Source organism: Meleagris gallopavo, chromosome Z, assembly GCF_905368555.1.
Source record: "Meleagris gallopavo chromosome Z, MGAL_WU_HG_1.1, whole genome shotgun sequence".
NCBI lineage: Eukaryota > Metazoa > Chordata > Aves > Galliformes > Phasianidae > Meleagris > Meleagris gallopavo.
In genome coordinates this window covers 24,294,182-24,307,576 of record NC_139435.1, presented here as the reverse complement: position 1 = coordinate 24,307,576, position 13,395 = coordinate 24,294,182, and the positions used below count along the sequence as shown (strand labels likewise).

Genomic DNA, 13,395 nt, shown 5'->3' with positions numbered 1-13,395 from the left:
CTGAGTGGATCTTTACATTAAGAAAAGGATTCCAGTATGCAGAATATGAAAAATTCATGATTGTAAGACTTAGGAAGCAGAACTCTACATTTGTTACTCATATTAAAACAGATTATGTTGTCAAGCTAAGATGCTTATATACAACATAAATATTGAAAAGTGTGGTAACTTTTACGTAAGATGTCAATGAGAGCTATTTCCATATAACTCCATTTTCACTCTTTGCCCAACTGGAATCAATCAGACTTCTGTTATTGTATCTTTGTTGCCTTCGGGCATGGAGTCACCCTGTTGTAACAGATAGAAGTATTTGTCAGCTCCTCCCAGTTTTTCATTATAATTTTATTAAACAATTTGTAACACAAAAAAGACATCACACATAAGTGGCTTTAACAGTAACTTTTACAGTCAAAAATCTTTCACTTTTGATGAAAAACTACTTTTCTTCTCCAAGGGTGCTCCAAGCAACAGTATCTGAATGAACAGCTCCCTTAGACCAATATTTCTTCAGGTCTGTTTTCCTGCAGCAGCTGTGGGAATGTTCTGTTTACTTCCTGCTTGCAAACTGACCTTTACTAAATACCCATCACTCAGTAGCCTTTAACTTTCTCTGGCTTCAAGGCACTTGGTTGTTTTTTGTTTTGTGTTTTTTCTTTTTTTTTTTTTCTTTTCCTTTTAATCCTTACAGCCTAACAGGCAATGATTGCTCATGCATGCGCAGGCACATTAACTCTCTGACCATCAGAAGCCTCTCTCCCCCCTAAACCTCTTCCTGTTTAAGACACTAATCAAATCCCTGCAGAACAGCTCTTCACACTCCAAATAGCAAGCTGAGTATGTTATGTATTGACAGGAGATATTTCTCACCCCATTCACTCGAGTTAGGAATAGTAGGTATTATTATCTCAAGTCTTCTTACAACTCAGGGAATGAAAGAGCTAGAACACCACTTGCATGTGGATAATTCTCCTAACAGTCAAATATATTATAGACATGCTACTGAGGCAGATTCACACTGTGCGAAATCAAAACAAACAGAAATCCTCCAGTAATCAGGCTGAAAATCCTGGATGTTACTAGACTGAAAAACTTGTTTACCAGAATCACTGTACTTCCTGTCTTGTGCTGGCACATTTTTTGACTGTCAAATGGATTTGGTTGAATCAACAACTGAATTTCTATGAGCATTTTCAAAGGCTAAGAGCTCTCTTATAGCTTCTCCCAGCATAGATCCCATTCTCAGTTGTTTGTATATAACCAAGCCTCACAAAGCAAAGTTGCTGGTGATCATTCAAAGCTGCCCATCTTGGATTTTGCTTAATAGCTTATGTTATTATACAAACTCTTGCAGCCACTTCTGACAGCACATGCTTGGGCAGACTGGTTCAACACTGAGATGTGACAAGTGGCCATCAATATTGATATCTATCTGGATAAAAAGCCACAGAAATCAGTGGAGTTTCATACAAAGCTGGTAACATAGAATACAATTTGTGGACCAGTGTATAATAACTCCTGTCCATTTCAGAACATTAAAGCACAAAATTCAATCGTGACAGTTACCCTCACCCGCTACAAAGTACTCTGCAGTTAAACCAGACAATCTTTCAGCCCATTACAAGTACAGGGCAAATGATTTATCAAAACAATAGTAACAAAGCACTTAGAAGCAAACATTTGTACATTTAGAACTAAATGATGATGGAAAAAAAAAGTGTTAGCACTTTAGAAGACTTCAGAATCCAAAATCTTCACATGCCCTGTAGAAATTCCAGTGCTTTTCCATTAAAGGCCATGGTAGAAACTCCTCTGTACATATGATGAGTAACTCAGTGAACTGAAGAAAACACGTTGAACTTTCTACTGAGTTGAACTGGACAGAGAAACCTGTTAAAAAAGAATGTGGATGATTATACAGTGCGTACTGACACAAGTGGAAACATTCACTGGCTATTCACTGGTATTATCCACACAGGTGTCAGTATCTTGTTGGAGCTATGAAGGCATGATAGACTCCAGTGGCCTAGATGCTTATGTCCTAAGATCTCAGCTACCTTATTTGCGATGTTGGCATAGTACTTGCACCAAGGTGATGCAAGGCCAGCCAGTGCTATGTGCTTCAGGGCTCAGTGTGAGAATCCAACCCTCAGCAGTCATTTCCAATGATACAATGGCTCTCACTGCAAATTGGTATGGAAAATGCAGTTGTTCTTCAGCCTTACTTGAATGTCATATATTCTATACATAAACAGATGACATAAACAGATGAGTTCAGTATACCTCCCAAGAATTACAGAATCTCTCTTACCATGCCCTTCCTATAGTCTGGAACTTATTATATAAAAAGAGAGCTTTATTTAAAAAAAAAAAAAGAAAAAAAGAAAAAAGCAGTACTTAAATATCTGCTGGACTGAAGCAACTATTGCAGTGCATGAACTTAAGGCATGCATGTCACTAACTGAGCATCTGAACTTGTAATTTTCACCGACAAAAATCAGAAGCATAAGAAGCAGAATAAATATCCTGCACCAGTAAAAGTTACAGTAATCTTTCCTGTAGGAACACGCGTCAGATTGGCTTTTGGGGCTGTTGCTTTTGAAGTTACCTGACTTTGTTCATCTCCCATCCGCACTTTTTCCATTCAGTACCAGAAATGGCACATGTATTAAGACATTAGTAAGAGAAGGATTGTCATGAGAGTGTTGATGGCCTCCATTTAAAAAGAGTGTTCAGACAGTATTTGATATTTCAAGTGGATAGGTATTCCAAGATGATTAGATCAGCCAAAATAAATATCTCTTAAAATGCAGAAAGAACTTGTCTGAAGCAACAGCAGTTGGTAATTTACCTTGCACTTATTCCTGACCTACACTATGCCATACCAAGAATTTACCTTTCTCAGTTACCAAGGTTTTCCAGCTGTGCCACTTACATCAATCACCAAATGCATGATATATTCACTGAGCTGACAACATTAGTAGGTCCTAGTGGTGAAAAATCAGTGTATCTTGTAAGTAGTAGACATTTCAAGTCTATTTCTCCCACTCAATGAGGATTTGTCTGCAATGTCCTGATTTCAGGGAGCTCACCAGGCAAAGCAGAGAAGTAGCACGTTACTATTAAAAGTAAGAGCTCTAAGTACAGAATTGCAAATAAACAATCTTGCTCTTGATGACGTGTTGTTCCACTCCTGTGACATTCACAGTTACACTTCCAACTTCAGTGAGAATAGGATATCATTCCATGTTTTACATTCTCAGTATTTCTTCTGCATACTCATGCCATAACACAACAGAAAATGGAACAAAAAAAGCACAACAGAGCTATAATCCAATGTCCAACATATATTTAAGTATCTTAGACTACAGCAAGTGAAGACATGCAGGCTGAATACATGACATCTCTGAGAGGTTGCATTACAATGTTCCATGCACGAATCCATAATCTCTTATGAAAGACTAGTCAGTCACACCAGAAGAAGCCTCTTACATACTCAACTGGAAACAATGTTTCAAAGAGTATAAATAGGAATACTGGAATGGGAAGTCACAATACAGTTCTAAGGGTAACACTCTCAGGAAAAAAAAAAAATATCTTCAAAGTAAGCCTGGGAATATTTTGATAAAATAAACTGGCAGAAGCTGAGCTGAAAAAAGAGCAGTACTAGAATGAGATGACAGGCGTGACTTTAACCTGTTTCGCTTTGTGGAAAAGAAATCTTTTCATCCTGAAATGCCCACAGATTGTAGGTTAAGTACAGAAAAAATTCTTTGCAATGTTTGAAGTTATTTTAAAATCCTTTTTTGAAAGATCGTAATTGGAGAAGAGACATTCATTTTTTACTCTTGGGAACGGTCCTTCTAGTGCTCTTGCTGCAACATTCTATCTCACAAAAAAAAAAATCTAAAATAGCATCCGAAGGTGTCATAAAGTTATGACCATATAAATCTATTGATTTGGTTTTTTTTCCCTTGGAGTTGATGGTTTTCTTTGCTGATTCCTTCGGGTAAAACTATCTTATCCATTGGATTAAGATTCTGTAAATGAAATACAAGTATAATATTGTAAGTACAACCTTACTGGAGCGCATAATTAAAACCTGAACAACTCCTGCATCTCTAATTTTCCTTAATTTTAGGTAATAGTCAACAGCAAAATCACAGTAACATATACACCTCAATCTTGTTCTCCTTGGTACTGACTTTGGTCTTCAGTAACAGAGTTTTCATATCCGCATACAACATCTTTTTCTCCAGTAGGAATTGATCAGTTTTTTAATGTTTATTCCTTGTGCTCCTTAATCCATATTCTGAAACAGGTGACTAACATTCTTCCTGTTCCCATTTTTCTTTCTCAATTCTTCTTCCCTTTTCTCTCTTTGCTTATAATTAAACATTTTAATACACACTTTGAAGTTTCCATTCTCCCTTTTTCTGTTAACTCTTTTCCCCTTTTGAAAGTTGTCTTTGTAAGTGACTGGCAGCTTAGATGCTTTTAGCAGTGCAGAAGTGCTTCCATATTGCTATCCAAAACTCTTCTGTAGGCCTTAGGTGCAGAAAAAAAAGCTAGATGGATGATTTGCATGTAGGCAGGATCTTCTCCGTTTTACTATCTTTGTTGTCTTGTCAGGTGCTCTTGGTTTTCTTCCATCTTTGCAAGCTGGAAGATAGAGTGTCAATCAGTATCAACATCAGAATGAGCCTTTTTTTTTTTTTTCTCTCTCTCTCTAAGCCTACGTGCTCTTTCCATCCTGCCTGCCAATGGCTTTTACATCTGTGTTGGCATCCATTTCAGCCTTATAGCTTTGAAACTCTTCTGAAACAGTTTCAACTTTTATCTTCATTTTCTTACAGCTTTACAAGACATTGCTTCTGTGCTAAGAACCTGAAAATGCTATTTAAGGAAAAATTCCCATTAGTGCTGCAAAAATCATAAGTGTCAGGCCAGAATTTCCAGCTGCATAAAGGTTAGTCACAAAAGATTGCTACTTCTGTGCAGTCATCACATTCTGATCATTACAAAAGAAAAGCCAGTTTTAAAAATGTCTATCCCAACACTTTTCCCAATAAGATAGTGCTGGAATCACACAGACACTGTAAATCACACTGTAAATCACTTTTTAACTATTATACTGTTTGAAATTATCTGTAGAAGGAATTTAAATGTTCTTGCACTTCAACCACCAGCATATTTGGGTCAATTTATAGGTATTAATCAATCTTAGTCAGTAGTCAATATTTCCATAACGCAGGTGAAGATTATTACTACAACTGAGAGAAAGCCTAACTGATTTGTGATATCAATAGTGAAGTCACAGAAGATGTTATCCATCTGGCTCAAGTCAGGTGCAGTTAGTTTAGATGTGGCCTACAGGTGCATTAGTGAAGAGAAGATCTAAGGACAACGCACTTAAAGACAACAGCATTTAATCTAGAATTCCACTCTGAATATTTGAAACAAAAACCATCTTAAGAGATTTGAAGTTTCTTGGGCCTCATATGCGTTCCACTCAAGAAATCAAAACAGAGTACACCTGGAATCCCAATAGGCACTGGCCCTTCACACTAAGTAAGGACTGGGAAACGACAGCCAGCACCTCACACAAACAACATTTTTAGATACTGTGACTCTCAAAATGCTGAGACTGAATAGAGGCATACAAATTCTTCCCAAGTTAGTGGTAATTTTGGAAATGACTTATTTATAGTTGATTAAGGCCTGGTATCTTAGAAAAACAGATATCTGTGGAGACAGTCATTGTTAGACCAGATCTTTCTCTCTATGATTCCCTGATCTCTGTTATTGGTTTTGTTCTTTTTCCCCCCCCTCAGAAAGCTTTTTCTTTTTTCCAGGTCTCTCTACATTTCTTGATTCACTTCACGTGTTGGATATCTTCATTCTGACAGATTTTTCCTTCTCTGTATGCTGAAGTCCAAGGCTTTTGCAAACAAATTAGTAAGGAGTGATCCCTTTCTAACAATGAGACATGTCATTTAAGTCAGATATCCAAAGGTAAGGAAACCCTAGAAGATACAGGTCAGCATGGAGTTTGGCTATTTTGTGACAGTTTGTGCCCAAACCCGTATTTTTCTTCAAAAGCTAACTTACCAGATGCTGCATTTTTGTTAACATCCTTCAGAAAAATTTGAAGACTATTTATCACATCTTCTAAAATAAGTCATTTCAGTTTGGAAGTTACTTAGTGAACTATAATGATGAGTTACTTTGTTGTACCACTAAAATTGTACCAGAATTTGCACGGCAATAAGTTGGAATTTAATTAATGCTTCAGAAATCATTATTCTATTAAGTTGCTGCTAGAAAAAAAATGTTAGATTTGAGAAAGCAATGTTTTTTCCTCTACTTAATAAATAATAGCTTTTCTCATAACCTCATTCTTTCTTTTTGTCCTCCAGCAAGACTGACAAAAGCAATGTCATAAAGCAGGAAAAAAAAAAAACAAAACAAAACCAAAAAAACAAAAACAAAGAAAAACACACAACAGGTATCTAGATTCACTTTTCTTTGAATGTATTTCAAATACATGGAAGTATTGTTCCTACAATACAGACTGGGAGACCTTATACTTTCTGGAGAGATACGGTTACTATAAAACCTGTTTCTAAATGTTCAAACAATGTATTAATAACACTTCACAGCTTTCCTCCCTGCACTGCCTAGATAAGTGGCACAGAGACAATATGTCATTATCCATTAAAACTTTTGCCCAGGTCATAACCTTATACAGTAACTTTTTTTCCTCTCTACTACATACATTAGGTACATGCATGTTAGCCAGTAACAAATATTCTACATTATATGATACCGTATGAACTGCTACTCAGTGTCTTTGTAGCAGTTTATTAAAATATTCTAAATTTTTTATTTACCAACATGAGGAACTCAAACCCTCAAATCTATTACAGAAATAGAATGTTAAAATATAGAAATACAACGTTACCTATGAGGATAGAGAAAGAACAACCTAAGTATCAGCAGATTTTACTGACTTTACTGCAGCTGTAATTTAATTTTTCCCAAAAAGTTGAGAGGTATGATTGACATACATGCTAGTATCCATCTTAAAATGTATACAACTTCCCATAAGAGAATATATCTTCAAGATTGAATCTATTATGAAAAAAAAAATTAAAACATGCCCAATTCCTTTTTTCTAACAAATATTTTTTACATAGCTGCCCGATGGACTTTAAATTCCTGGATTGAATCAATGATTCAAATATCAAATTACTGAGATCTCCAACAACAAATGCATACACTAGCATCCTTCATTAAGAATATGATTACTTGAAAAAGGATTTGGAGGAAACTACTTCTTGTCCTAACCAACACTATGCAGGTTCCCATCACCAGTTTGTCTCTTTTCCGATTTATTATTTTGATTTATTACTTTACACTTTACCAGCCAATAATTCCCTTGCGTAATCTTTCGGAGGATAAATACACAATTTATACACTTTAAATTATTTTAAGCTTTCTATAAAATCTGAGTTTTATATGACAAGTTAAGAACCAGCCCCAGGGCCAATCTTGGGTAATTAAAAAGTAGCACTTCAAAATTCCCACAACTTACAGCACATTGCTGCAGATTAGGAGAAACAGAAGACAAAGTATAAGTCTATTTACAGCTCAGGTCAAAATTGTTATTTAGTAGAAATCCTATAGCTTTCATTCACTAGCAACATCCAGAGGAGTTGTGACTTGCTCAGTGGATTTTTAAGTGCAGTCTCAGAACAATGAGGCTTCCCCTAAGCTCATAAATAAATTTTTGTGTCGTGCTTTAAATATTGAACTTTTATTCTGTAGGAGATTTGTTCCACCTTTGTTAAAATTCAGTGCTGGGGAAAAAAAAAAAAGTGTTATGATCAGAATGCTCATCAAGTTAAGGTATTTAGGTAGTCTCTTAAGTGCTTTAATTTGACACTATCAGACCGTGGAGTCAAAAAAAGTCTCCTGTTCAAAAGCATCACAGCAAGCCTTCCTCTTACTGTTAATTGCACTGCCTTTCTTTTATCACTTTTCTAAGTAAGACAGGAAAAGACAGGTATACTAAGAAGGTTATCTACAACAGCTCTGTTTTTCTCAGTCTCTACATGACCAACAAAGCAGATGAAAAGCAGCTGCATGCAGCTGAAAGGCCAGATATCAAAGCATTTCTTTACAACTTTAAAGTAAAAAGGCCACACAGCCACTTTAAACTTTAAGAGCTTTAAACGCCCTTTGGAGTCAGTTTACTTTTAGTGAGGTTTCCTAAGGAAATAAGATTCCTGTACACAGGAAAAACAAATCACCATCAGTGACCACATGGTCAAGTGTTGGAACAGCTTGTAAAGAGATGCTGTGCAATGTACATCCGTGAAAATACTCAGAAACTGACTGGACAAGGGCTGAAGCAACATTATCTAACTTGTAAATTAGTCCTACTTAGATCAAGAGGCTGGACTGGAGACCTTCAGAAATTCTATCTGACCTACATTAACCTATGGTTCTGACTCACCTAGTTACCTTTGAAGTAATATGCCAGTTTCAGGAAAAAAAAAAACAACTAAGAGGTAAGAAATCACAGACATTAAATTCTTAGAACTGGCTTCTATGACATTACATCCTTTAGAATTATTTTCTTATTTTTCATTCCTGGTCTCCTCAAAAGTGAATTTTGTTCCGTTCTCATTATCCACTCAACTCAATACACAGTCACACAATCTTCTACCTTGCTGATAGTCACATAAGAGCAGGAAGAGGATTTTTGGAAACAAAGTGTATGTAGATGAAGTAAGCCTATACTTCAGTCAGGGCATAAAAAGTTACTGGAAAATGCAGCTTTGTAAGTTTTGCTGACATAACTATTTGCTTCTTTGTACAGTATGCAATTACCCAAAGCAAATCTCTGGACCTTGAAAGTACTGGGAAATATTTTTAAACATTTTGTCTACAAGGTACAAAGGAGAGAATGCATTCAAACATAATAAATTTTTTGAAGCCAGAACTCAAAGAATAGCCTCGCCATGAAATAACTCTGAGATGGAAAATTATTCTGGATAGAAGTATTTGTTTACAATCTCACTGCTTCTAAAATATGAAATACAAAGAATTCATAGTATACGTTCCTGTGGATTACAGGAATGTAAATAAGGACACTATCTAGTTAATGAATATTTTACTATAGTATCTATGTATTTACATATATTTCTACATTTCCAAGTTCTTCTTTTATTCCTTATAACTGTTATTAATGGTGATTATGCCACTAATACCCAATCCAAAAGTCAGATATGAAGGGTCAAGCTCCTTTAGGTCATGACATTTGTTTTAGAAAAAAACCTAAACTTCGGGTGCCCAGTTCTCATCCTGATTTTTGAATTACTAAATAATATTCATCATCTTTTCCACCTTTCTTCCAAAAATACTAATAAAATAATACCAAATCTTATCTGTGAAAGTAGTTTCTGACATAATTGTTTAAGCCTGGGCAGAAACTGGAGCTCTGAATTAGAACTCTGAGGAGTTCACAGTTTAAGATCTAAAGGAAAATTCTTGCTAATATGCACATGCATTATTTACTTGTACTCCAATGTTATATCTACATGGTATAGAAACATTTAATAGTTTTGGTCTCATTCTATGGAGCACTTATTTGGATTTAAATATTCTCCTGCCCCATCAGCAACCTCAGTACCAGAACTCTGTACTGCACAAGAATAACAAAACAAGATCAACTAGCAAGAAAACTGCTAGAATTATTCTTTTATCACTTCCCAGGACTAGTGAAGACAAAAACAAATACTAGTTAAAAGTCAACTTAAATCAGTTGAGCTTTGCATTTAGAATTTATTCGGCATGAAGCAAAGAAGCAATGGCATTGTGTATCTGCATTTGTTTCCTAAGGACCACTCAAGAGGCAAACAATACAACAAATTCATTCTTGGGCTATGTAGGTTCTGAAGGCACTTCCAAAGCTTCATTTAAGAGACTCAATTAAACACATGAGATAAGCTTTTGAAGGACTTTCCTTCCTAAGTGAGAGTTATTTTTCCATAGTTTGCTTTCAGAAATATTTTTGGTAAGAAATCTGAAGTTTCTCCTCAAATGAATACAAAAAGCGAATAAGAAAGGTTTGGGTTCTATAAGCTAGAAATGTGGAAACCATTGGTCAAATTTCTTTAAGGGTATCCTGTGCACATTCTTCCTTTACTGACAAGAATAACTGTATTAGATACAAAGAAATCTATATTTGAACCAATATTTCTGTGAATTTTGAATTTATTTATTTTATTGTATTACAAATTTTTATTTTGCATAATCCCTACCTGTATGTCAGAGAATATCTTTGTCTACAAAGTGAACCTCTTGCTGTAAGTTTCCAGATAGGACAGGGCAATCAAATAATAGGCTGACAACAACCACACATGCTACATTACAGGAAGTTAGCTGGTAAGCAGAACTACAACGAATAAGTTGAGAGAACATGAAAGTGGCTGGATGGTCATTTGTTCAGTAGAGATATACAACTCCTATGAGCCGTAACATGCAACTTTTCAGTTAAAATCACAGGGAGTTCAGTCTGTTAGGGAGTTTGTTTTATTGGGTGTTTTTGGTTTGTTTGGATTTTTTTTTTTTTCTTTTTTTGAGTGTGTGATTTTAAAAATGGCAGTTAAGACATTCAGTTTAACTGCTCACTGCTAACATCCATACACAACTTACAAAAAAATAAGCTAACAAATTATTTTTTGCAGAAGATTCTCTGCTCCAGAGTTTACTGCATCTTTTGCCCTGGAGCTGAAGGCATTGCAGATGCTTAAACAACGGCTTTGCAATGTGAATACAACTTCAGTTCATAGTGTCTGACACAAATTTAGACACTTCACCTCTCATATGCTTGTTACTGTTTCCCACAGCAGACCTGACTGACTGCAGTGCAAAGTTACACTGCCCATACAGGATTTGAGATGGTCATTTTGCCTTTGCACTGCAGTTGAACTCTTGGTCATGCCTCTTTGGTATAATCAAAGGCAGTACAAGCAGAAATGCTACCTCAAATGCAGTAAGCACAGCTGAATACTGTTAATACTGCCAACAGGGTTTAATGTGCAACCAACACAAAAATGGAATACTGAAAACACAAACTTAAAAGCTCAGTGAACTCCCCAGAGATCTCTGGATCTTTAGTAACATTTCCATTCCTCTCTCTGAATTAGACTATATTTCATTATTCCACAATGCTGTTGTATCATATTTCTCTACCTAAAAGCAGGAATTGTTTGTCTTTGTCCTTACTCAGTGGAGACATGCAACTGAACACTTCAAATGACATTGAGTTATTTTGTTAACTACATGAAAACAACAAGATGTTTCTAATTTGGATTCAAGAGAGTAAGTAGAACATACGGAGCTTGAAAAACTTGAGTATCTCTTTCAGATCAATCCAATCCATGAGCAGAGCCATCATTTTTGTTTTTTTTTTTTTACCAGTTAAAAGCAGAAATCTTACTCTTTAATTCTCTGGCAGTGGGGAGACTTTCAGCTGCTCCTCCTTCAGTGGATGGAAATGTTTTCACAGTTTCTGTTTGTGACAACAATGAAGTCCACAATTAGTAGTTGCTTCAACATATTTGGATTTCCAGCAACACACATTATTTGCGACCTTAATATTTACATACAATTAAAAGCTGTGCACATAACTGAGTTTCCAAAAGAAACAAAGTATGAAATTAACTTATTAAAAACTTCACATTCTCTATATTAAATATTTTTAAACAAAATTTTACATACATGTTTTTATATAGCAATCAAGTCATTAGTAATTATCTCCTTCATGCAACTACTTTCTGAATGAAAAGTACTTCTTTGAAGACCACAGTTATTATGTCACTATCTATGTTTCAGTTCAGGGATCTGATATATGAATGTAGCCCAAAATAAATCAGGAAGCAATGGATGAATTTTGGAATTTAAGCTCATGAAAAATTACTTTCTGATGCTTCAGTCATGGTGAATATTAGATTTTAAGTGGTACATACCTGCAAACTCTCTCTGTTGTGATGGTATTTCCAGGTCAATAGAAATAGGAGCATCTTCAACAACAAGCTTTGACAACTGTGTCCCATGATAAGCAACCTATAAGCAAGATCTAAGTGGATAACTGTTCATTTTAATTGTTTTTTTGTTTTTTTTTTTTTTTCCCCTGATAGGTGAACAACTTTCACTTTTCTTTTAAAATTCAGTTTATGTACTTAATAACCTGCATCCGGCAATATTAAACAAATTCTGCTGATTAAAATTCTTATTGGAAAAATGTCATTTATCTACTAAGATCTCTAAAATAAATAAATAAGACTATTTTTGCAACATTTATCCCTGACATTTTGACATCTCAAACTGTTGACTGCTTCTTTTTATTCTCTTATTTATTCTCTTTATTCTCTTTTCTTCACAGTGATGGTGACAGAGCACCAGAACAGGCTACCTAGAGAGGCTGTGGAGTTTTCTTCTTGGGAGATATTCAGTACCCATGTGGACACCTGCTCATGCAGCTAGCTGTACAGAGCCTGCTTTGGCAGGGGATTGGACTTGATGATCTCTAGAGGTCCCTTCCAACCCCTACAATTCTGTGATTCTGTGATTAACTACCTTTCAGCTTTTTCAGTCAACTTCTGAATCATTTTTAAAACCATCTTCCAAAACACTGACAGCTTACAGACTAGGTTTTTCACAATCTCTGAACAGCTGTATCTAGCTCAGCACTGTATAGCTACTCCTCTTCTGGAACTACGTACTTCTGTTCACAGCACTTCATTAGCAGTAGGAAGACTTTAAAATTTAGGCTTGTACCACGCTTATATAACTAAGAAATGGAGATCAAAAATAGTGAAAATATTTCCTGACTGCATTTCACCTTATAATTTATAGATTTGTTAAATTTGTTATTTGCATTTATCAATATTATTTCTGAGAGTAAAAATCAAGCATACCTTGTTCCATGCATACTTCCACGTCACATAAATATCACTTCCTAGTAGGTCTTCAACCCACCGAACTGGATTCTGAAATATTTTGTTTTTACTTGTTTTGATCTTGCCATTTGTTAAGAGTGTAGCTTTGCAAGTGAATTCCTGAAAAAGAAAAATAAAGAAATAGTTTTCAGCTTATAAAATAAAAAGCCTGAATTAAAATCCCTAAAACATGGAAAAAAATGTTGGACTATATAGCTGAAGAGTTGTAGCCAATTTTTTTTCCCCACAATAAATAAACAAAAATTCTTATAGCTTAACAGTTTTTTACACTAAGTTAAATTGTTATACACAATACTGGCTAATATTGTTTAGTATGTACAAAGTTAAACAATCAGAATAAAGGAATGCTCCATCAAAAAATATT

At 35.2% G+C, this 13,395-nt stretch overlaps 1 protein-coding gene and 1 long non-coding RNA gene across 4 annotated transcripts in view; one reads left to right on the top strand and one right to left on the bottom strand.

The window, feature by feature from the left end:
* LOC146542170 (uncharacterized) overlaps positions 1 to 13,395 on the top strand; it is a 15,457-nt gene extending 2,062 nt beyond the window's left edge. The window contains exons 2-3 of the long non-coding RNA XR_014880523.1: positions 5,853 to 6,012; positions 12,455 to 13,395. This is a non-coding gene — a long non-coding RNA (uncharacterized LOC146542170). The remainder of the gene's footprint in view (positions 1 to 5,852; positions 6,013 to 12,454) is intronic.
* ANKRD31 (ankyrin repeat domain 31) overlaps positions 324 to 13,395 on the bottom strand; it is a 55,234-nt gene continuing 42,162 nt past the window's right edge. For all 3 annotated transcript variants that reach the window (XM_085213635.1, XM_085213636.1, XM_085213637.1), the window contains 4 exons: positions 12,990 to 13,130; positions 12,039 to 12,135; positions 11,510 to 11,581; positions 324 to 1,887 (listed from right to left, as the gene is read on the bottom strand). In XM_085213635.1, the coding sequence (XP_085069761.1) occupies positions 1,736 to 1,887; positions 11,510 to 11,581; positions 12,039 to 12,135; positions 12,990 to 13,130 (462 nt within the window). In that variant the 3' untranslated portion in view covers positions 324 to 1,735. The remainder of the gene's footprint in view (positions 1,888 to 11,509; positions 11,582 to 12,038; positions 12,136 to 12,989; positions 13,131 to 13,395) is intronic.